The sequence below is a fragment of the Jaculus jaculus genome, chromosome 13 (assembly GCF_020740685.1).
Source record: "Jaculus jaculus isolate mJacJac1 chromosome 13, mJacJac1.mat.Y.cur, whole genome shotgun sequence".
Taxonomy (NCBI): Eukaryota; Metazoa; Chordata; class Mammalia; order Rodentia; family Dipodidae; genus Jaculus; species Jaculus jaculus.
This window is the reverse complement of record NC_059114.1, coordinates 29331075-29355565: the sequence shown is the minus strand read 5'-3', so window position 1 is coordinate 29355565 and position 24491 is coordinate 29331075. Positions and strand designations below refer to the sequence as shown.

At 45.7% G+C, this 24491-nt stretch overlaps 1 protein-coding gene across 1 annotated transcript in view; it reads right to left on the bottom strand.

Annotated features, from left to right (window-relative positions):
- Dnah10 (dynein axonemal heavy chain 10) overlaps positions 1–24491 on the bottom strand; it is a 204718-nt gene that overhangs the window by 136400 nt on the left and 43827 nt on the right. Inside the window, exons 11-18 of the mRNA XM_045133057.1 lie at positions 19959–20153; positions 18499–18669; positions 16720–16896; positions 13107–13232; positions 11311–11483; positions 7033–7184; positions 3238–3402; positions 1963–2170 (exon numbers count right to left, since the gene is read on the bottom strand). Coding sequence (XP_044988992.1) covers positions 1963–2170; positions 3238–3402; positions 7033–7184; positions 11311–11483; positions 13107–13232; positions 16720–16896; positions 18499–18669; positions 19959–20153 — 1367 coding nt within the window. The remainder of the gene's footprint in view (positions 1–1962; positions 2171–3237; positions 3403–7032; positions 7185–11310; positions 11484–13106; positions 13233–16719; positions 16897–18498; positions 18670–19958; positions 20154–24491) is intronic.

Genomic DNA, 24491 nt, shown 5'->3' with positions numbered 1-24491 from the left:
TATACCATTGATAAACAGTAACAACAACAACAAAAGTCAATGGGGCTGCTGGCACAGGCCTGTAATCTCAGGTACTTGGGAAACTGAAATAGGAGGACTGCAAGTTGAAGAACTGCTTGGGCTACACAATGAATTTAAGGCCAGTTAAGGGCAATTTAATAATACCTTGTTTTGTTTTGGTTGTTAAAAAAAAAAAAAAACCAAAAGAGAAAAAAAGAAAAAGAAAACTAGTTTTCCAAGTATCAAGGATCAAGTGAAAGTTAGAAAAACTTCATCTCAGTTTTTTCATAAAGAAAACATTGTATCCACAGACACCCATGCCTCCATGTTTATAGCTGCACTATTCACAGAAGGGATAATGCAGAAGTGGCCCAGATGCCACCAGCAGATGAAGGGGTAAAAGAACATGGCACACAACAGGGTGGTGGGCAGAGAGTGGCACTACTCTCTCTCAGGAAAATGGATGCCCTGGAGAGCATTGTGTTAAGTGAAATAAGCCAAGTTCAGAAAGCCACATGCTATGTTTTCTCTCATGTGTTAATTCTGGGTTTAAATTCTATATAACATCAAAGTACAAGGGCAGTCGTTATAGGGAGGAGAGGAACAATGGGAGGTGGAGGGGTCATGAGGGTGAATACAAGCAAACACATAACGTGCAGAGTTGGGAGTATGAAAACAAAACCCACTTTGTATACTTACTTAAACATTTTTACATTATGGAGCTGAAGAGATGGCTTAGCTATTAATAAGATGCTTGCCTGCAAAGCCTAACGACCCAGGCTCGGTTCCCAGCACCCACATAAAGCCAGATGCACAAAGTGGCATATGCATCTGTAGTCTGTTTGCAGTAGCTAAAGGCCCTAGCTCGTCCATTTTCCCCACCACCACTGACCTTTCTTTTCTCCCTCTCTGCTTGTAAATAAATAGATAAATTTTAAGTTAAAAGCTTGTGGCAGACGCGGTGATCAAGTAAAACCTACCAAAGCAGAAATCCAGAGGCTACAAAGAACCCAACGCTGTATCAGACTACCAACAGGCCTGCCATACCTCAGGGAACACTGCGGAAGGGGACAGAAAGAGTGGACAGCAGTACCCTGAGGCATGATCCTCCCAATACCCCACTGGGACTGACTAAAGCCTTCATGACCCCACAGTGAACCCCCTCACCTCACTGAGGAAGGGCTCTCCTGTACCCAGGGAATGGGTACAGGGGAGAGGGAATAGAGTATAATCATATATATAACATCCATCTATCTATCTATATTTTTTAATTGTGCTGACAGGTGTGGTGGTGCACAACTTTAATCCCAGCACTTGGGAGGCAGAGATAGGAGTTCGAGGCCACCCTAAGACTACGCAGTGAATTCCAGGTCAGTCTGGGCTAGAGTAAGACCCTACCTGGGAAAAGAAAATTGTGCTGAAATGGCGCTACCCTTGATGACATGGACACATGGAAGTCATGGTGATGACCTTCACATGGTGGCTTCTCAGAATGACCCAGAGCCGCAGCTGTGCCCCTGGAGCAGCTCAAGAACCTAGCACTCAGCTCCTAGCTGCACAGCTGTACAGGACAGAAGCTGCCAGGCTGTGGCCATCATGAGGGATCAGGACTCTACACTGCAACCATTCTACCCAGTGGTTGACTATAGCCCAGGGAAGACGGCTGGGCCCATGTCCTCTGAGCGGCTCTCTCAAGGCAAGCAGGGTGTCCTGGATGTGGTGACTACAGAGTAGTAGTGGCTCTGTTTCCAGGCAGACCCACGTGGAGCCTTCCAGACGGCTGAAGCTGAGACACACAACTGTCATTTGCGTGTAAGTATTGGAGTCGAGTACAGGGTGCCCCTCCCTGCTCTGGGAGCCTCCCCATTTGGCTAATGATCTTAATCATAGTCCCTAAGTGTCAAGCACAGAGTCTTCAATCCATGTGCCTGCTCTCAAGCCTGCTCCAGGTACCACACTCACTTCAAGATGAGCTTTATTAGGACGTCGTAGATCCTGCCTTCCCAGTACTCATAGTAGGAGGCCAGCTTGGGGGACCTGCCCGTGTTGGTGTGTACCACTAGGCCCTCAACCTTGGTCAGCAGAGGCCCGATGGCCAGGTACCACCGGACCATGTGGTCCACATCTTTGGTCCTCTCTCGCTCAATGTGCTCAAAGAATTCCTTCACACCTGCGGAGGGGACACAAAGGACAGGAGCTCAATACAGAATGCATGACACAGGAAGAACTTCACTAAAGAATCCAGCTATGCATCAGACACCAGCCACAGGAACACAGACAGCCTTGAACCTAACCTAAGTGGAAGGGAGGTCAGCATCAGAAATCAGGATTTGCCCTAAGGAAAAAGCAAATGATGACAAGACAGGGTACCCGTGACATATGCTGACACATTCCACACAAAGTCAAGTGATTTGACTTTTGGCATCTTTGGACAATGATATTTTTCTTGAATTCTTTGTTGGCTTGTTTTGAATTTCGTATTGTAAAAACAAGTAAATGTGGCTCCATAAAACATAATGTACCTGACTGTTATGATGTTATACAGCTAAGAGTGTTGGTGTACACCTGAATCTTGGAAGCGCTTGGAAGGTTGAGGCAGGAAGATGGCAGCTTCAGCTACATAGTGAGATCCTGTCTCAAGTGTGGGGCTGATGGTCATTGAGAAAGTTATCAATTTTCATGGCCTGGCATGGTGGTGCACGCCTTTAATTCCAGCACTTGGGAGGCAGAGGTAGAAGGATTGCCATGAGTTCAAGGCCACCCTGAGACTACATAGTGAATTCTAAGACAGCCTGAGCTAGAGTGAAACCCTACCTTGAGAAAACAAAAACAAACAAACAAGTTATCAATTTTCACAAATGCAATAGTTTTGTAGGGCTTTGGTATGGTTCACTGCTAGAGCATTTGACTAGCGTGTATGGGCCCTGCGCCAAGTGGCACAAGCTTTTATTCCACCACTCAGAAGGCTGAGATAGGAGGATCACTGAGCATTCAAGGCCAGCCTGGGGCTACAAAGTGAGCTCCAGGTCAGCCTGAGCTATAGCTAGGACTTACCTTGAAAAATAAAGCAGAAAAAGATTTAAGCAGCACAGAAAACAAGGACATATCCACAATAGCTGAGATTATGGGAACATTTTTCACCAGCCACGGAATTTTTGGAACATAAGGAACTGTAGCCAAGGGACTGCATTCTTGTCTCGGTCATCCCCAGGTGGAGAAGCAAGAAGATGGGCCTACCTGGGAGGTCTTCCTCACACTTAGGAATCGGGTACTTAAAAAGGTTGACGGCCTCTATCAGCGCAAGCCGGGAAGCAATGTCGTCAGCATTCTTATGAATCTGATGCACAAGAGACTCGAACTTCCCAATGGCCTGTTTGCACCGACTGATGTAGTCAGCAATCCCTGGGGAGAAAAGAAATAAATTCAATCCCAGGTGCCATGCTCATCCTTAACACCCACACTGACACCCCTTTGCAGGAAGGACCCTACGAGACTGCCACAGGGAGGCCTGTGACCAAAATCAGCTGTGCTCAGGAGCACTGGTTTTCACTCCATCTCAGAAGTAGGGTGTGTGGCTTACACCCTTACAGAAGCTAAGTTTCCTCCATTTGCGTCTTAGCTCCAGGAGAAAACAGCAGGCTGGGGCCCTTCTCACTGCCTGGCTCCCCACCTACAGCAACTTTTAGCCCACAGGTTGGAAATGTGTAAATGCAAGTAAAATAAGCCGGGTTGAGGATGGACATTCATGTCCTGTGCTGACATTCGTGTCCCATACTGCACACACTTGCATGTGTACACACACATATCCCTCTCAAAGTTGATCAGACTGAACTATAAAATGTGAAGTTGCAGTAAAAGTTTTTGTGTGTATGTGTGTGTAAAGGATGTGTGGTGTTGAAGGAGACTCCAAATAAAGCCACCTTCTGGAAGATGCCACCCCGCCTGGGCAGGAAGGGAACCTGGGTCTGATCCAGGTTCATCCACAACGGCTGCAGCGGCCCCTGCTGCCTCAGAGTCTAGCACACTAACTAGGTAGAGTGGTCTTTGGGGTCAGCCCCCTTGAATCTGCAAACCAGTCATGTCTCCCCCACATACCTGAATCTGACGAAAAATGCATTTTGGGGTGGAAGAGATGGCTTAGCAGTTAAAACGCTGGCCATTCTCTCTCTCTCTCTCTTTCTCTCTCTCTCTCTCACTAACAAATAAGTATTTTTTTACGTGAACAAACAGGCTGGGCATGGTGGCACATGCCTTTAATGCACTTGGGAGGCAGAGGTAGGTGGATCACAGTGAGTTCGAGGTCACCCTGAGACTACATAGTGAATTGCAGGTCAGCCTGGGCTACAGTGAGATTCTACCTCAAAAAAAAACAAAGGACAAACAGGACTTTATGAGATTGTAAAACTCTTGTGGAATGAAACAATGAGAAGCCCCCCAGGCTGAGAAGAGCAAAGTTCCAGAATGGAAGGAAGTACATGGCAACCAGATACTCAGCAAGACACAACTGTCAGCACACAAGTGTAGCTCGGTTACATGCTTGCCTAGCATGAATGAGGCGAGGCTCCAGATTCCATCCCCAGACCTCCACACACCCAAGTGCACAAACCTCAACAGTAAGAGGAATCCATGGTCTCATTAGCCTGTAACTGCTGAGCTCCATAAGCCTGGCAACCAGAATTCAAGTCCCAGCTAGACACCAAGTGACTGATGCACTCGTGTGTAACCCCAATACACCTATGGCAGTGGCAGGTGGAGTCGGGAGAACCCTGAAGCTCACTGGCCAGCTAGTCTGACCTTTCCAGCAACAAACAAGAAGAGATCCTCTTCTCAAACAAGGTGAAGGCGAGGACCAACACCCTGAGGTTATCCTCCCACCTCCACATGCATGTCATGCAAACACTTACCCATACTACACATGCATGTGTACACAGAACAAAAAAAGGTTGGCTGGAGAGATAGCTCAACAGTTAAGGTGCCTTCCTGCAATGTCTAACAACTCAGGCTCGATTCCCCAGGACCTACATAAAGCCAGATTCACATTCATATGGAGTTTATTTGCAGTGGCTAGAGGCCCTGGTATACCCATTCTCACTATCTGTCTTCTCTCTATCTCTCTCCATTTGCAAATAAATAAATATTTTTAAAAGAAAAACAGCTTTCTCAGGTGGGAAAATGGCTCAGCAATTAAAGATGATTGCTTGCAAATCCTGCTGGCCTGGGTTCAATTCTCCAGTACCCACATAAAGCCAGATGTGCCTGGAGTTCATCTGTAGCAGCAAGAGGCCCTGATGAGCCCATACTCACTTGTTCGCTCCCTCCCTCTCTCTCTCTCTCTCTCCCCCTGTGCTTGCAAATAAATAAAAATAATTATTTAAAAATTTTTTAGGGCTGGAGACATGGCTTAGTGGTTAAGGCAAAGCCTAAGGACTCATGTTTGACTCTCCAGGTCCCACTTAAGCTATACACACAGTGACACAAGCACACAAAGTCATACATGTATATAAGGGGCACATGCGTCTGGAGTTCAATTGCAGTGGTTAAAGGCCCTGGCAAGTCCATTCTCTCTCTCACTCTCTCTCTCTCTCACACTCTCTCTTGCTCTCTCGCTCTTGCTCTCTCAAATAAAACTTTTTAAAAAGGCCAGTCTGTTGGACTTACCTAAAAAAAAAAAATTTTTTTTAACTCATAGGCAGAGGTAGGAGGATTACTGTGAGTTCGAGGCCACCCTAAGACTACATAGTGAATTCCCGGTCAGCCTGGGCCAAAGCAAAATCCTACCTTGAAAAACCAAATTTTTTTATGATCATGGAAAATGCTAATAAAAATTTTAAAATTATTTTTAAGAAGAGTAATTCTTGCTATTGCCAACAATTCTATAATTATTTCCAAATTATATTTTTAATTTTTTTTGTTTTTTTGAAGTAAGGTTTCATTCTAGTTCAAGCTGACCTGGAATTCACTATGTAGTCTCAGGGTGGCCTCGAACTCACAGTGATCCTCCTACCTCTGCCTCCTGAGTGCTGGGATTAGAGGTGTGCACCACCATGCCCAGCTATATTTTTAATTTTTTTTCTTTTTTGGTTTTTGAGGTAGGGTCTCACTCTAGCCCAGTCTGACCTGGAATTCACTATGTAGTCTCAGGGCAGCCTGGAACGCATGGCGATCCTCCTACCTCTGCCTCCCAAGTGCTGGGATTAAAGACTTGTGCCACCATGCCCAGCTATACTTTTAATTTTTAAAAAAATTTTTTGTTTTATGTTTATTTATTTATTTGAAAGTGACAGACAGAGAAAGAGGCAGAGAGAGAGAGAGAGAGAGAATGGGCGCGCCAGGGCCTCCAGCCACTGCAAACGAACTCTACATGCACATGCCCCCTTGTGCATCTGGCGAACGTGGGTCCTGGGGAATTGAGCCTTGAACTGGGGTCCTTAGGCTTCACAGGCAAGTGCTTAACCACTAAGCCATCTCTCCAGCCCCATATTTTTAATTTTTAAAAAGTGTAAAAGTTACTTTCTTTTTGGAGCAGGAGGTCAACAGGGTCTCAGAATGGCATTGCAGAGAAAGCCTGGGAATTCATTCTACATGCCACAAAATATATTTTATTAAACCTCAAAAATTATTTTGTTAGCCAGGCATGGAGCCTCACATCTATAATTCCAGAATTTTCAAGGCAGAATTAAGAGGACTTCCATGAGTTTGAGGCCAGCCTAGGATACAAAGTGAGTTCCAGGTTAGCATGGACTAGAATGAAACCCCACCTCAAAAAAATTATTTTATTAGTGAGGATTTTCCAAGTTTGAACAGATGGGACTATCACCAAAAGAGACAGATTTATTTTAAACTGAAACAATGGCTGGGAATGTACAGAAACTACTTATTAATGATGACCCATTGCTAAATTAAACTAAATTTCTGAAAAAGAAATATTTAACTGAGTTTACCTACTTGCAGAAGTTCTAATTTAGCTAAAACAATCTGGAAGAATTACATGTTCAACCAAAGTGGACCAGGCGACAAGTAACAAGTTGTTACCTAGTGAGTTCCAGTTGAGCCTCTTGTATCCAGATCGGAAAACCCTGAGCAGCTCCTGGGCATGGTTGTCCAGCAGTAAGGTCTCCGCATCGTTCAGCGTGCTGATGAGCTGGTGGTAGTGGTCCAGCATGCGCTGGATACCATCCGTGTACCTGTACTCCACAGAGCAGGCAGGGAGGGATACAGGACAAGATGGAACGCTCACAGAAAGCTTTGGGTTTCTGACCTGGGACTCTATAGCTCAGAACTGCAGCCCAAGCTAACCTCAAACTCATGGTTGATTCTCCTACCTCAGGCTCCAGAGTGCTGGGATCATAGGTGTGAGTCACCACACCCAGCTTGCAAAAACCTTAAGACCTATGTCAATACAACACTTGCTTGACATGTGCAAGGCCCTGGGTTCAAGCCCCAGCACTGGAAAAAATATTTGCAGAACTTGAAACAATTCCAGTCTTCTTTTAAAAAAATGGTTGCTTTTCATTTAAAGTGTCATTTGGGCCAGGCGTGGTAGTGCACATCTTTAATCCCAGCACTTGGGAGGCAAAAGTAGGAGGACTGCCATGAGTTCGAGGCCACCCTGAGACTACATAGTGAATTCCAGGTCAGCCTGAGCTAGAGTGAGACCCTTCTCCCGCACCCCCCCCCCAAAAAAAAAAACAAAAAAAGTCATTTGGCTAAGGGGAGGGGATGGAAGAGGTGGAAGAAAAGTTAATCAAAATTTAACATGTTATGAATAAGTCATATGGAAACCTACTTCTTGGTTAGCAAATAATATATGTCAAAAGGAGAAACTTTTGAGTATCCTGTGAAGTGGATAATGCGGTATCCAGAAGCCAGAGGTTGTTATTAGAAAAATTTCAGCACCAGGGGTGGGATACTTGTCAGGGAGTTGTTGGACAGGGAGGTCCCTGATAACCCCAAAACACTAGTCTATTGTCACAGCTCTTGGTTGCCCACCAGAACTAGATGGTTAAACCCTACTGCTGAAGACCCCACGTGCTTGGGCTGCAGGTAACTAAGAAATCAAGCTGGAGCTGAGCTGGAAGCCTCTTCCCTGTTGACTGGTTGTCAGGATGCTGTAAAGAGCTATGCAGCATGCAGCCTTTGGAAGCCCAAAAGTTATCAATGGGGCTGGAGATATGGCTCAGCAGCTAGAAGTGCTTGTTTACAAAGCCTAATGGCCTGGATTCTATTTCCCAGTAACCACATAAAGCCAAATTCACAAAGTAGCATATGTGTCTAGAATTCACTTACACTGACAGAAGGCCCTGGAGCACCCATATTCTGTGTGTGTGTGGGTGTGTGTGTGGGTGTGTGTGCACACACACACACACACATGCGCGTGCACACGCCTCTTTCTCTATGTCTCAAATAAATAAATTTTGAAAAAAAAATTTTGGCACTCGGGAGGCAGAGGTAGGAGGATTGCCATGAGTTCAAGGTCACCCTGAGATGACAGAGTTAATTCCAGGTCAGCCTGGACCAGAGTGAGACCCTACCTCAAAAAACCAAAAAAAAAAAAAAAAAAAATTTGTTTTATTTTCATTTATTTGAGAGCAACAGAGAGAGAGAAAGAGGCAGAGAGTGAGACAGAGAATGGGCACATGTCAGGGCTTCCAGCCACTACAAACGAACTCCAGATGCATGTGCCCCCTTGTGCATCTGGCTAACGTGGGTCCTGGGGAATCGAGCCTTGAACCAGGGTCCTTAGGCTTCACAGGCAAGCGCTTAACCGCTAAGCCATCTCTCCAGCCCAAATAAATAAGTCCCAGCCCTTGGGAGGCAGAAGTAGGAGACTTGCCATGAGTTCAAGGCCACCTGAGACTACATAGTGAATTCCAGGTCAGCCTGAGCTAGAGTGAGACCCTACCCTGAAATATCAAAAAAAACAAAAGACAAAAAAAAAAGTGGACAACGTGCTGAAAAGAAGTGACAGTGAAGTGTTCAGTACTAACTGAGACATCTCTATCACCCTCCAAGGCTCAGGGACCATTGTAGAAGAGGTGGTGGAAAGACTGTAAGAGCCAAAGGAAGGGGAGGATTGCTTACAATACTGTCATCCAGACACAAACTGGCCTTAACACCTATGACCTCACAGTGGCGACCTATACAAGATGTACATAATAGGAGGGGAAAAAATGATGACATCAAAATAGACAATAGATTAGTTAGAAAGAAGGGATTCACTGGAGGTGGGATTTAGGAGGATGAAAAGCAGTGTTGGGAGAGGATTATGATCTGCTCATGGTAAATTGGCTATTTATGGAAGTTGTCAAAAAGTAAAATGTTAGGACTGGAAAGATGGCTTAGCAGTTAAACCATTTGCCTGTGAAGTCAAAGGACCCAGGTTCAACTCCTAAGGACCCATGTAAGCCAGATGCACAAAGGGGCGCATGTGTCTGGAGTTCATTTGCCATGGCTAGAGGCCCTGACATGCTCATTCTCTATTTGCCTCTTTCTCTCTCCTCTCTCTCTCAAATAAATAAATGAAAAAATAAAAATATTTTTTAAATAAAATTTTAAATTTTAAATGTTTTTAAATTTGGGCTGGAGAGAAGGCTTAGTAGTTAAGGTGCTTACCTGTGAAGCCAAAGGACCTCAGTTCAATTCCCCAGGACCTATGTAAATGCATAGATGCACAGTGCATGCATCTGGAGTTTGTTTGAAGTGGCTAGAGGCCCTGGTGTGCCCATTCTCATCTCTCTGTGTCTGTCTCTCTCTTCCTCTCTCTGTCTCTAATAAATAAATAAATAAAAATGAATCAGAAAAAAATTTATTTGGCTTTCTCCTTGCAAATAATTTTTTTAAATCTTTTATTTATTTATTTGAGAGACAGAGAAAGGAGGAAAGAGCAAACAAATTTTTTAAGTGTTTTTAAATGGTGTTGAAGAGATGGCCCAGTGGTTGAAGGTGCTTGTTTGTAAAATGGCCTGGGTTCAATTCCCCAGGACCCTTGTAAAGCCAGATGCATGGTGGTACGTGCATCTGGAGTTTATTTGCAGTGGGAAGAGGCCCTAGTGTGCCCATTCTTTCTTCCTTTCTTTCTCTCCTTGCAAATAAATAAAAATTTATCAAAAAACCTTATTTGGGGCTGGAGGAGTGGCTTAGTGGTTAAGGCATTTGCCTGCAAAGCCAAAGGACCCTCGTTTGATTCCCCAGGACCCACGTTAGCCAGATGCACAAGGGAGCGTAGGTGTCTAGAGTTCATTTACAGTGGCTGAAGGCCCTGGCATGCCCATTTTCTCTCTCTTTCTCATAAATAAATAAAATAAAGGCATGTGCTACCATGCCCAGCTCTCTAAGAAAAAAAATCCTTATTTGGGGTTGGGGGTACAGTTCCTGAAGTGTGCAAGGCCCTGGTTCCATCCTCAACACTGAAAGAAAAAGCGGACTTTGCATTCACATGAATAGGTTTGTCACTGTTCTTTGTAGATGGATGCGTAAGTGCGCACCTGGGCCATGGCCGAGTTTTCTAACTTGATGTGGTAAACACTGGCAGTTGTGCACCTACACAAATACTAGCTGTGAGGTGAGGGGCCACCAGAACTGGGGAGATGGCACAGCAGTTAAAAGGTGCCTGGCCTGCAAGCCTATCTACACAAGTTTGATCCTCCCAGCACCCACGTAAAGCCAGGGGCAGAGCGGAGCCCAGGTATGGAATCCCAACACACATAAGACCATGGGAGGCAAAGCCAGGAGAATCCCAAAACTCTCAGGCCAGCTAGTTTAGCCTTCCCAGCAGCAAAAGCAAGAGAGACCAGACCCTTTGGTGGAAGGAGGGGACTGACACACCAAGACTGTTCTCTGATCTCCCCATATGTGTCATGGCATGTGTGCTCCCAAATGCACACAAATAAATAATAATTTAAAAACACAGTGTCAGTCTGGACAAATGGCCCATCAGGGCACTTGCCTGCAAAGCCTAATGACCAGGGTCCGATTCCCCAGTGTCCACATGAAGCCAGATGCACAAAGTGGCACATGCATCTGGAGTTCGGTTGCAGTGGCTGGAAGCCCTGGAGTACCAAATTTTCCTCTCTCTCTTCTTGCAAATAAATAAATGTATTTTTTAAAAAATCCGGGCATGTTGGTGCACACTTTTAACCCCAGCACTTGGGAGGCAGAGGTAGGAGGATCGTCATGAGTTTGATACCACCCTGAGACAACATAGTGAATTCCAGATCAGCCTGGGCTAGAGCAAGACCCTACCTCAAAACCCACACACAGTGTCAAGGGTCCAGAATAAAGCACTCCCTCTGACTTTGAAGGGTCTTTCACCTGAGAAATTTGTCTTCCTGGAGGGCAATGTTCCTTGCCAGCTCTGGCACAGCAAATCCCAGCTGCTCCAAGTACTTGGCTTCATTAATTATCTCCTTGAGACTAGGAGAGAAATTCAGGACAAACACAGCCCCCTTCTCCACCGAGGGGACCTCCTCAGCCACGGTGGACATCTGTGGAAGAGACGTTTCACAGCATGGGAAGGCCTAGGTGCAATGGCATTCACGCAGCCCACTAACCATGAGCTAGAAAAAGATCAATGTGGGACCTTTCCCCAGCAGATGTGCATAGGCTGGAGCTAGCTGGAACACACAAGTTGTCTGTACATAGAATTTCTAAAGAATTCAAGTTAGCTAGATTTGGTGGCTCAAGCCTGTTATTCTAAGTACTTGGAAGACTGAGGCAAGAGGACCAAAAGTTCAGGAAATGGGCTGGAAAAATTGCTTAACCGTTAAGATGCTTGCCTATGAAGCCTAAGGACCCAGGTTTGATTGTGCAGATCCCATTTAAGCCAGATGCATAAGATGGCTCATGCATCTGGAATTCATTTGCAGTGGCCAGAGACCCTAGCATGCCCATTCTCTCCCTCTCTCTCTCTAACAAATAAATAAATAAATAAGTTTTAAGTTTAAGGTCTGCTGGGCAACTGAGACCCTGTCTGAAAATGAAAAATAAAAAGAGGTTAGGGCTAGAGAGATGGCTTAGCAGTTAAGGTGCTTGACTAAAAAGCCTAAGGACCCATGTTCTACTCTCCAGATCCCACATAAGCCAGATGGCACAAAGGTGAGGCAAGCACCAGGTTGCACATGCCCACTAGGTAGCACAAGCATCTAGAGTTCAATTGCAGTGGCTGAGGCTCTGGCATGCCAATTCTCTCTCTCTCTCTCTCTCTCTCTCTCTCTCTCTCTCTCTCTCTCTCTTTCTCCCTCTCACCCGCTCTCTCTAAAAATAAATTAAAAAAATAAAATAAGAGGTAAAGATACAGCTTCATGGAACAGTACAAGGCTCTGAGGCTCCCAGCATTGCACACACATACACACAAACATAAATTCTACTAAGTGCCAATATTTGAAAATTAGACAATGTCATATAAAAATCTAGAATTCTGCCAGGCATGGTGGCACACATCTTTAATCCCAGCACTCAGGAGGCAGAGGTAGGAGGATCGCTGTGAGTTCAAGGCCACCCTGAGACTTCATAGTGAATTCCAGGTCAGCCTGGGCTAGAGTGAGACCCTACCTCAAAAAACCAAAATCAAAACAAATCCAGAATTCTGGCTTCTCTTGGAAAACAGGGAAATTGAATCATATCTGTAAGTCCAGGCTGGAATTGGGCAGATGATATTCCTGGGGGCAGGTCATGCATGACCCAGCTCCCCCTAGGCCACATATAGCCCTCTCCCTATGTTGGTAGAATTAACAGCTATATGGACTTTCAGGCCGCCTCTTCCCTAACAAATGATCCTGACCTCCTGAGTGCCGGCCATGTGCCAGGCCCAGGGTCAGAAAGGAGGCGGGGTCATGGGAAAGGGTACCTTTCTGTAGGCAAACATGACCGCCTGTGGTGCACATCTGATTCACAGTACTGCTCATGTTTCTGTCATCTGGGCCACCTCACATCATAGCGGGGAGGCTGAGGCTTGGAGTTAAGCCACTTGCTGCTAAAACTGACCTGTCTTCCAGCCACAGCACTGCCACCTGTCACCTCTTTCCTGCTAAGCTTGTGAGGGTCCCAAGCCTCACCTCAGGAAGGTGGCAGTGATGCCACATGAGTGCTAGCAGTCTGGGAAGACCCACCTTGGTGAGCAGACTCTTCTTCATGAGGTTGGGGAGCATCTGCTCTGTGGCCTCTTTCCATTGCTCGTACTTGCGATCTTCATAGTCCTTCATCGTCCTGCCCACTTCCAGGTACTTCTGCTTCACCTAGCCAGGAATTCAAGCCATCATCCCTGAAACAACATGTTCGCATCTCTCCCCCCATTGCCCTCTATAACCCATACTGGAAAAGGAAGTACAGGGATTTTCACAACCGCTGGAGAGTTTGTTCAAGAGGATATGACTTGAACACCAGGCTTGGTCTAGCAGCAATCAGCAAACTGTCATCTATGCACAAAGAATAGTCTTTACATGTCATCAAGAGAAGCCAGGTGTGGTCTGGCAGGACTCTAATCCCAGCACTGGGAAGGCTGAGGCAGGAGGATGATAAATTCAAGATTGGGGCTGAGGAGATGGTTCAGCGGGTAAAAGCATCTGCTGTGCAGGTATCAGGACCTGAGTTTGAACCCTAGCACCCACATAAAAAGCCAGGGATACCCACATATGCCTGTAACCCCAGCACTGAATGACTCCTTGGTCAGCCAAACTGACAAAAAATGGCATGTCCAGGCCAGGGTTAAGTGAGAGACCCTGTCTCAAGAACATGAGGCAGAAGAGCAATAGAGGTGCACACGAATGCCCTCCCCTGGCCTCTTCATGCATGCCCATGGGGCACATACATCTGCACACAAACATGCATATACCACACAAAAGTTCAAGACTGGGCTGGAGGGATGGAGTAGCAGTTAAGGCGCTTGCCAGCAAAGCCAAAGGACCCAGGTTTGATTCCTAGGACCCACATTAGCCAGATGCACCGGTGGCATGTGTGTCTGGAGTTCATTTGCAGTGGCTAGAGGTCCTGGGGCATCCATTCTCTCCCTCCCCCACCCCCTCCCCCCCCTTCCCTCTCCTCTCAAATAAATATATTTTTTTTTTTTTTGGTTTTTTCGAGGTAGGGTCTCACTCTGGTCCAGGCTGGCCTGGAATTAACTCTGTAGTCTCAGGGTGGCCTTGAACTCACGGCGATCCTCCTACCTCTGCCTCCCGAGTGCTGGGATTAATGGCGTGTGCCACCATGCCCGGCTTAAATAAAATATTTTAACCAAGAGTTCAAGAGCATCCCCAGCTCCATAATGAGTTCTAGGCAAGCCTGAGCTACATAAGACCCTGTCTTAAAAGAAAAAAACAGGAAATCAGGGCGGTTAAGGCACTTGCCTGCAAAACCAAAAGACCCAGGTTCAATTCCCTAATACCCATGAAAGCCAGATGTACAGGGGGGTGCATGCATCTGGAGTTTGTTTGCAGTGGCTAGAAGCCCTACCATGCCCAGTTTCTCTGTTTTCTCTCTCTCTTTCTCTCTCTACCTTCCGCTTGCAAATAAATAAATAAAATGAAATAAATTTTTTAAAAATGAAATCAAAAGATGCTTCATGACATGTGATATCCATGACCAAAAACTCACTGACAGCCAGTCATATGTGTCCATCTACATGTCATCAAGGTGACTTCCCACCACAAGGGTAGGTTGGCAGGTACTAACAAGATTACGTGACAGCCAAATGCCTGAAGTGTGCACCATTTAGATCTTTTTTAAAAAACGGGGGGGGGGGGCTGGAGAGATGGCTTAGCGGTTAAGCGCTTGCTGTGAAACCTAAGGATCCCAGTTCGAGGCTTGATTTCCCAGGACCCACGTTAGCCAGATGCACAAGGGGGCGCATGTGTCTGCAGTTCATTTGCAGTGGCTAGAAGCCCTGGCACACCCATTCTCCTCTCTCTTCTCTCTTCTCTCTTCTCTCTTCTCTCTCTCTCTCTCTCTGCCTCTTTCTCTGTCTATTGCTCTCAAATAAATAAATAAAAATAAACAAAAAAATTTAAAAATCATGCCAACCAGACATGGTAGTGCACACCTTTAATCCCAGCACTCGGGAGGCAGAAGTAGGAGGATCACTGTGAGTTCAAGACCACCCTGAAACTACATAGTGAATTCTAGGTCAGCCTGGGCTAGAGCAAGAACCTACCTTGAAAAACCAAATAATAATAATAATAATAATAATAATAATAATAATGAGGAGGAGGAGGAGAAGAAGCCTGTCAAGCCAGGCATAGTGGTGCACACCTTTAATCAGCCTTGGCTCAGAATGAGACCCTACCTCAGCTTCATAATAAGTTCCTCAGGAGGCAGAGGTAGGAGGATTGCCATGAGTTCAAGGCCAGCCTGGGACTAGAGAGTGAGTTCCAGGTCAATCTGGGTTAGAGTGAAAAGCTACCTTGAAAATAACCAAGGAGCCTGTCAACTCTGCTCTATTGCATACAAAAAGCCAAGGACTAGGATGGAATATCAAAAAGACTGTGGTCCAGGCTGTAGAGATGGCTCAGCAGATAAGAACATTTGCCACTTAAGTAGGAAGGCCTGTAAGGGTCTACCTGATTTCGATTTTTCCAGCATTTACATTAAAAATAAATGGCCATTAGCCAGGCATGGTGGCACACACCTTTAATCCCAGCACTTGGGAGGCAGAGGTAGGAGGATCGCTATGAGTTCAAGGCCACTCTGAGACTACAGAGTGAATTCCAGGTCAGCCTGGGCTACAGTGAGACCCTACCTCGAAAAACCAAAAATAAAATAAAAATAAAAAATAAATGGCCATGCACATCTATAACCCCAGTCCTGTAGGGATCAGTGACCAGAGAATCACTGGAGCTCACTGACTGAAAACAACAGCTATGGGTTGTAAGAACAGCTCCATCTCAGGGATATATGTGGATAAGCAACACAGGAAAAAGCACCCAATGTTCTCCTCTGACCTTCCTGATAGGTCGGGACAGGCTCCCAAAAATGGAGTCACTGAGGACAGCAGGATGGCAACAGAGACTTTCCACATTCCTCAAGAAACCACCCAGCCATTATGCCTTCCTTGCCTAACACTGCCCCCAGGTCATGATTTCCTGCCTCCTTATCTTGTAAGTCACTGGTCACTGTTTTGGTGTCACACCCTGGCTATCTTAGCTCTCCCCTAAAGAAACCTTTTTAATTCAATTTTTCCCTTTCTTACCTCCCCCCTACAAACTGAAGAATCTCTGTAAAGCCCACTATCTGGAATCTCAGGTTGGCTGTGCTCCGCTCTTGAGTGTCAGTCCTGGCAGTTCACGATTTTTCTGAATAAAAGCTTTCACCTTTACATCAGAGTGGTTTGCATGGTCTTGGTCACTCCTGAACTTTACACTTCCCATGTGTGTGCATGGAGTATGCACATCTGTACATACATGCACATACCAAACACACATCAATCACATCACACACCACACCACCCATACTCTATAAACACATAAATATATGCCACCCCTTCCCAAAGAAAAAGATGGTGGCCAAGCCTAAGGAGAAGCCAGCAGATGGCATGTGTCCCATCTACTGAGCTGTCAGAGAGGAAGGTGAGAGGTAGTTCTACATCACAGCCTGAAGTCAAGGACCCCAGGAAAGAAGCTGCATGATGTAGACCCGGTTTCACCTGGGGACCTCTATTCAGCCTGCTGCAGCTGGCAGTTACCCAGCCCTGGGTGTTCTCTGACATCGTGGGCTCACTCAACAGCAACATACCTCCCGGCCCCGGTCACTGTCCAGGATCTCCTCAACCTCCTGGAACCGGAGAATGGTGTGCTTGATCCTGTGGAACAAGGACCGTTCCCAATAAATGGCACCAGCCACCGGAGGATGGTTCTTGTATAGCGGGGGATTATCCAGGTTCTGGACAAAGATCTTATTGACTATGTCGATCTGAAAAGCAACCCAGCATACTGTTTAGCCACAGACAGCCATGCCATGGGGCGGGTGCACAGTAGGGAAAGTGCTTGCCTGCAAGCATGAGGAGGGAAGGTGGCTACCTTTGTGTCATGAGGTATAGGAGGCACAAGAATTGCCCAAGCTGTCCCTGAGTTCCCTGTGACTATTATGTTTTGCTCCATGACAAGGAGAAATGGCATCTGCTGCTGATGGGATCACAGGCATCACTCAGCTGACCTTGTAAAAAGAACACCCTGGGGCTTCAGGGTCAACCCCACAACCTCAGGCCGTGAGGGCAAAGAGAGAGGGAGGGCAAAGAGGAACCAGAGTGAGGTGAAGGTGGAAAGGCCTCCCTCTGGGAAACCTGCCTGGCTTCAGGACTGCAACCCAGGCTTCTGACCTTGGAGTGTTGTTCTTGTTGCTGAGTCTGCACAGCTTATTGCATCAGCTCGAGGGGTTACCAGGGGACCAGTATAGAAATTTATGGCCCTTCACTGTCCCTCCTTGGGCTGATACAATCATTTTCTATGTTCTTATTTTATCTTTTTTTTTTCCTTCTTGTTTTTTTTTTTCCTTTTTCTTTTTCTCGATATAGGGTCTCATGATAGACCAGGCTGACCTGGAATACACTATGTAGTCTCCAGCTGGCCTTGAACTCACAGTGATCCTCCTACCTCTGCCTCCTGAGTGCTGGGACTAAAGGTATGTGTACCACCATGCTGAGCTTTTTCTTTTGATACATGTGTAGTATATGTGGGGTGTGTGAGTGTGTGTGTGTGTGTGTGTGTGTATGCACACACGTGCTCACAGATACATGGAGGCCAGAGAATTTGAGTGTCCTTCTCTGCTGCTCATCCATACACTTCCTTGAGACTCTGAACACAGACCTGCAGTTTTCATGAGCCCAGTGATTCTCCAGCTTCTGCTTCCTACAGGCCTGTGTTACAGATGTGTGTGACCATGTCCTCTCATTTACATGGGTTTACATGCTTCAAATGCAAGTACCTTAACCACTGAGCAATCTCTCCAGCCCTCTCTCTTTTTTAAAAGATATTTTTAATTTTAATTTACTTATTTGAGAGAGTGAGAGAAGGGAAGAGGCAGACACAGACAGAGAGAGAATGGGCGCACCAGGGCCTCCAGCCACTGCAAATGTAACTCCAGACGCATGTGCCACCTTGTGCATCTGGCTTATGTGGGTCCTGGGGAATCAAACTGAGTTCCTTGGCTTTGCAGGCAAACACTTTAACTGCTGAGCCATCTCTCCAGCCCCCCCTTTTTTTGTAGTGTTAGCAACTGGATCCAGAGTTGTGTAAGCTAGGCAAGTGCTTTACCTCTGAGCCACAGCCCCAGTTCCTAGCATGATTACTTCTAACTCACACTGACCCATCTCACTGTAGAGTATTTGAAAAATTCTTATTTAATTTCTCCACTAAATAAGCAAACTTATTCTGTTTAAGTTACCTATATAACGTCACATGCTCTTGAAGAAAATTCCACAGTTTCTCCACATTTCAATGGGAAAGACAGATGAGATTTGGTTTATTTTACTATGGGTATTTTTACTGCCAGGGCAACAGATAGTTTCCCAATTACCTCCTTACAGTATTGAGCAAGGATATCATTAAATTTCATCATCATTTGTCGGTTGATGGCCTCCCGTGAACGGATATGCTTAAATTTTAAAAGCATGTCAAATGCTGCTTCTGCCGATCGAAGTGTCTTGAAAGACTCGTCAATAAAATTTTTTGCTTCTTTCTCAATAACCTATAGGGGGAGGGAGCAAAGAAAAGGTTTATAAAAAGAGGGGGTAGCCAGGCACAGTGGAACATGCCTTTAATCCCAGCACTCAGGAGGTTGAGGTAAGAGAATTGCCATGAGTTTGAGGCCACCCTGAGACTACATAGTGAATTCCAGGTCAGCATTGGCTAGGGCGAAGTCCTACCTTGAAGAAGGAGAAGGACAAGGAGGAGGAGGACGACAGAGGGGCTGGCTCAGCGGGTAAATCACTTGCTGTACTAGCACTAGGACCTGAGTTCATTTCCCCAGAACTCACACAAAAGCCAAGCATGACAGTGTCTCTGTAATCCCAGAGCTGGGGATACAAAGACACAAGGCCCCCTGCGGCTTGCTATCTAACGAGTCTAGCCAATCAGTGAGTTCCAGGTTCAGTGAAGGACCCTGCCACTAAAGTAGATGGAGGGCTGGAGAGATGGCTCAGTGGTTAAGCCTAAAGACCTTGGTTCAATTCTCCAGCACCCAAGTAAAGCCAGATGCACAAAGTGGTGCATGCATAGGAGGTGAGAATTGCTAAGAATGTCTTCAAATTTCTGGGAAAATTATTCCCAACCTTGAATTCCACAGCTGTTATTTCAGAATATTTCAGAATATACCACTTAAAAACTATGACCCAGGAAAAGTTTCTTTAAAAACTATTAAAAATGTGCTCTAGCAAAACAAAGGAGTCCACAGGAAGTCAGGAGAGCCAGCAACAGAAAACAGGAGATCCTGGGACAACTGCTTGTAATTGTTGTCTACTTAGCCTATCACACAAGCAGCTGGTGTCTATAGGAACCAGCTTCATGAGCTGCCACTGTGTCCAGGTCAACTTAAATTAATTTTATGGGGGAATAATAGTGGGGGCAATAATAATGAAAGCTGTTCATCTTTACTTTCCATGCTTCTGTGTTGTTTCTGCTTACTTGTTTTCTTCTATTCTTTCTTTCTTTATTGTTTTTTTGAGGTAGGGTCTCGCTCTAGTCCAGACTGTCCTGGAATTCACTATGTAGTCTCAGGATGACCTAAAACTCACAGTGATCCTCCTACTTCTGGGAATAAAGGCATGCGTCACCACACCCAGCCTCTGTTTTATTTTATTTTATTTTATTTTATTTTATTTTATTTTATTTTTATTTATGTTTATGAGTCAGTGGGCATCACCTTCTTGTGACTTGGAAAACAAAAGAAAGAATTACAAGCACCAGCAAACAACCCCAGCAACCTGACACAGGGCTACTGTTCCCCTGTCACACCCTTTTTTGGGGCATGTTACTCACCAGCACCTCGATCTTGAAGTCATCCATTACATATTTCCAGTATGGGGACGACTTGATGCTAAAGGGGTCAAAGGTCAGGCTTTCCATCGGAGTGACCAGGCTGTCCACTCTACAAAGGACATCATCAATGCGTTTGGGGTCACCTGTCACAGCCTTGAGCTCTGGGCCAAATATGTTATAAAATTCTTCCATGACCTGTGCAACAGAACACCAGTGAGAAGGTTCCGTCTTGGTCATCTGGGGAACAGCCTAACCACAAATGGATTTGCCTGCTCCCCATCTGAGACCTGTCCACTGTGCTTACCGCATGCAGGGTAAGATCTGGAGGCCGTGCCTCACTTGCCAGGTCTGTGCATTCTGTCTCGCCTTCTCTTCCCACCTCTTGCCATACAGCTCTCTCCCTTGTTGCTTTTCAGTCCTGCGAGCCCTTCTGTTCCACACCCCTTCCTGCCTGGGCCTTTGCACTTGCACTTGCAGCACAAAGTGTCTCGCTAGCTCCAATTCCTTCCTAAATATCACTTTGTGGTATCCATCCCTTCTAGACCCAGTCAGAGCCAGATAAGTCACTTCAAGGTCACCTGCAGCTGTCACTGTGCTTCTGTGTATTTATTTCACCTGCTGTCCATCTTTCTCTTTCAAGACACATGCAAGGTATATCTTACTAGGCCTGGTTTCCTGTGCATTTATCCTAACAGGTACACAGGGCCAGACACTTGCTCGGAGAACCCTGGGCTGGTTAATGCTTTGCTGTCACTATCATGAAATCAGCAACAATTCACCTGTGGGCTTGTGACTGAGGCCTTACGGGACTGCAGGCTAGTTACCTTTCTCCTTGCTATGACAAAAGCAGGTTAAAGGAAGAAGGGTGTATTTTGACTCTTATTTTAAAAAATATTTTATTTTCACTTATTTATTTGAGAGAGAGAGAGAAAGTGGCAGATAAGAGAGAGAGAAGAGAATGAGCATGCCAGGGCCTCCAGCCACTGCGAACAAGCCCCAGACGCAAGCGCCGCCATGTGCATGTGGCTCTATGTACTGGAGAATCAAAGCTGGGTCTTTAGGCTTGGCAGGAAGGTGCCTTAACCGCTAAGCCATCTCTCCAGCCCTTGATTCTCATTTTAAAGAGAGACAGTTCATCATGGCAGCTGAAGTGTGAGGAACATTGTATCCACAGTCAGGAAGCATAGTGATGAAGGTTGGTATTCTTTTCTTTTCTTTTTTCTTTTTCTTTTTTTTTTGGCAGGGTCTCACTCTAGCCCAGGCTGACCTGGAACTCACTCTGTCATCCCAGGCTGGCCTCAAACTCACAGCAACCCTCCTACCTCTGCCTCCCAAGTGTTGAGAGCTTTCTCCTCCTCATTTAGTCTGGGACTGCAAGTCATGGGATGGTACTGCTAAAATTAGGATGGCTCTTCCCACCTCAGTTAACCTCCCTCGACAAACAAACTTAGAAACACGTCTCCTGGGTGATTCTAAATCGTGTCAAGTTGACAATATCACAGATTGATATACATGTTCCAAGAAGAATCTGTTTGTTATTCCTTGTTGCTCTTCATTCATACAGAGTGTGTGATACTCACATAAACAAACCTCCAGTGGGTCTTTGAGACTCAAAGTCAGTATAGTTCATTGTGCTGAATCTATGATGAGTATGCCAGGGCCTCAACAGCCCACGGGCCATTATTCTAGTCATATACAAGCGTGTTTCAAATGCAGAAAGGAGGCCAAGAAATGTTCACAGAAACACACATGACCATAGAGTCCTATCCTGTCTTCCCACTGCTACTTTTTAAGGCCACTCGCCTTAAAAACAATTGAGGGTTAGAGAGATTGCTTAGCAGTTAAGGCACTTGGCTGCAAAACCTAATGGCATAATTTATGGAGGGGACTTCCAGTCAAGATGGTGTCCACCGAACCATACTTCACCTCGCAGGAAAGGAAAGTACCAGGATGCAGTTAATATCCACAATGAGCTGTTGATCAGAGAGACCTACGAGGTTTCCCAAAAGAAGAGACTTCTGTCAGAGCACTTGATACCCACCAAAGATTAATGCTAAGACCCTACTACCGAAGACACCATATGCTGTCAGTATGGAACATGGAGAGACCTGGCTGGAATGTAGAAGAGTCAGTTAGCCTGTCTAGTGCCAGAAGGTGCTACATAAGCTACTGGGAGAAAATGGCCAAAATCTGTCCAAACAACTCATGGTCTAAACCACTCATCAGAAAACAACCTGACATGATGCTCACCGAAGCACAATAGTGGCACACACCCATGGTGGGTAACCAGCTGCTCTTGGATTGGCTAACAGGTCTGCTTAGTGGAACAGAACCCATAGCTGAAACTGGGAAACAAGTCAGAACTATATCCAAAAAACAAGTTTCTCTAATACCAAGCTCCCATCAATTTTGGGCTACAAGAGGGCCTACACCTATTAAATTCTCTCTAAAATAATAATGGTTATCCCATTTATTCAGTGCTGACTTCACCCTCCATTGGAGAATCTGCTTCTCTCTTTCAGATGAATGCAGAACCTGAGGAGAGAATCAGCCCATCGTACCTCACCAGGGCTCCAGCTGAAACCATAGAGGAACTGGGAAAATGAATAAGAGTGCTGCTTTCTTGGTGATCCTGGTATCAGCAAAAGGGTGAAGGAGATAAACACAGAGAACACCAACTCCTACCAAGCCAGAGACACAGAGGCTCCCAAGACCTCATCACTGAAGTAGACCTAAAACATACCCAGCATGGCTCAGGGAAATTTGTGGAAGAGGGGGCAGAAAGATTGTTCAAGCCACAAGTTGGGACATTATGCACAGAGATATTACCTCTGCCCCATAACTGATGGCTACTCTCACAATGCACAACCCACAATCCCCATGGGATAACAAAAAGGGTCCCTGCAGAGGGGGAAGGACAGGGATGAGGGTAAGGATGGTACCAACATATGCTGTTTACACACTGAGTTCGTACATACCTAATAAAGAAGAAAATGAAAGAAAAAAAAACAAAAACCTAATGCTCAGGTTTGATTCCCCAGTACCTACATAAAGCCAGATGCACAGCGGTGCATGAATCTGGAGTTTGCAGTGGCTAGAGGCTGTGGCACACCCACTTTCTCTCCCTCACTCTCTTCTCTCTCTGCTTGCAAATAAATAAATAAAAATATTTAAAGGGGGCTGGAGAGATGGCTTAGTGGTTATAGCATTTGCCTGCAAAGCCAAAGGACCTCCGTTCAATTCCCCAGGACCCACGTAAGCCAGATGCACAAGGTTATGCATGTATCTGGAGTTCGTTTGCAGTGGCTGGAGGCCCTGGCATGCTCATTCTCTCCCTCCCTCCCTCCCTCCCTCCCTTCCTCTCTCTCTCTCTCTCTCTCTCTCTCTCTCTTTCACTTTCTCTCTCTCTCATTCTTGCCCTCTCCCTCACTTTCTCACTCATAAATGAAAATATAAAAATTTAAAAATTCAACGTTGATAGGGTATGAAATGTAACTCCTAGACTCACATGTTTTAATACTTAACCCTCAGTTGGGGGCACAAGTCAAGACAGTTGTGAAACACTAAGCAGTAGAGCATTGCTGGAGGAAATGAGTCACTGAGGACCTTGAGGTGTGACAGCCCTGCTCTGCTCGCTCTTCTCTGTCTCTGTTCCTCCCTGCTGGCTTCCTGCTCCTGTCATGATGAGTTCCACCCTTTGGAACTGTAAGCTGAAATAAATTCTTCCCTTCCCTAAACTGCTTCTGGTTGGTTATTTTGTCCTAGCAACAAGAGAGTAACTGCCATAGACAGAGACAGAACTGAAATCCAAAAAGCATACTCTCTAAGAAGGCAGTTGTTGGGTCACTTTTCCTCCACCTAGCAGGAGCCCACACACACATTTAAAGTAACATATCCAATCCACCTCGACTTGATGCTAAATTTATGCCCCAAGGGTACAAAAATCCCTGATCCAGAGATGGAGAGATTGCTCAATGGTTAAGGAGCTTGCCTGAAAAGTCCACCAAGAAAAGTACACAAAGTGGCACGTGCATCTGGAGTTTGTTTGCAGCAGCTAGAGGCCCTAGCATGTCCATTCTCTCACTCTCTCTCTCACTCTTTCCCTCTTTCTCTCCTTCTCCCTCCCTTCCTCTCTGCCTGTCTGCTTACAAATAAATAAATAGTTTAAAATCCCTAATCCATATTGCTATGCAAGCAGTATCCTGCTTGGTACCCCTTCCAGCTCTAAAGCTTTCCGTTTACTTTCTCTGCTAAAATAAAACCTCGGAGCCACGTATGGTGGTGCATGCCTTTAATCCCAGCACTTGGGAGGCAGAGGTAAGAGGATCTCTGTGAGTTCAAGGTCAGCTTGAGCTAGAGTGAGACTCTACTTTGAAAAAAAAAGAAAGAAAGAAAGAAAGAAAATCTTGTTTAACTTGTCCTCCTGCCATTTGTCATTCATCATTCTTCAAAGGTCACAAGACAAGAACCTAAAAGAGCTAGCAACAATAGGACAACCCAGAGTTCCTTTTCCTTCCAGCACCTTCCAGACTC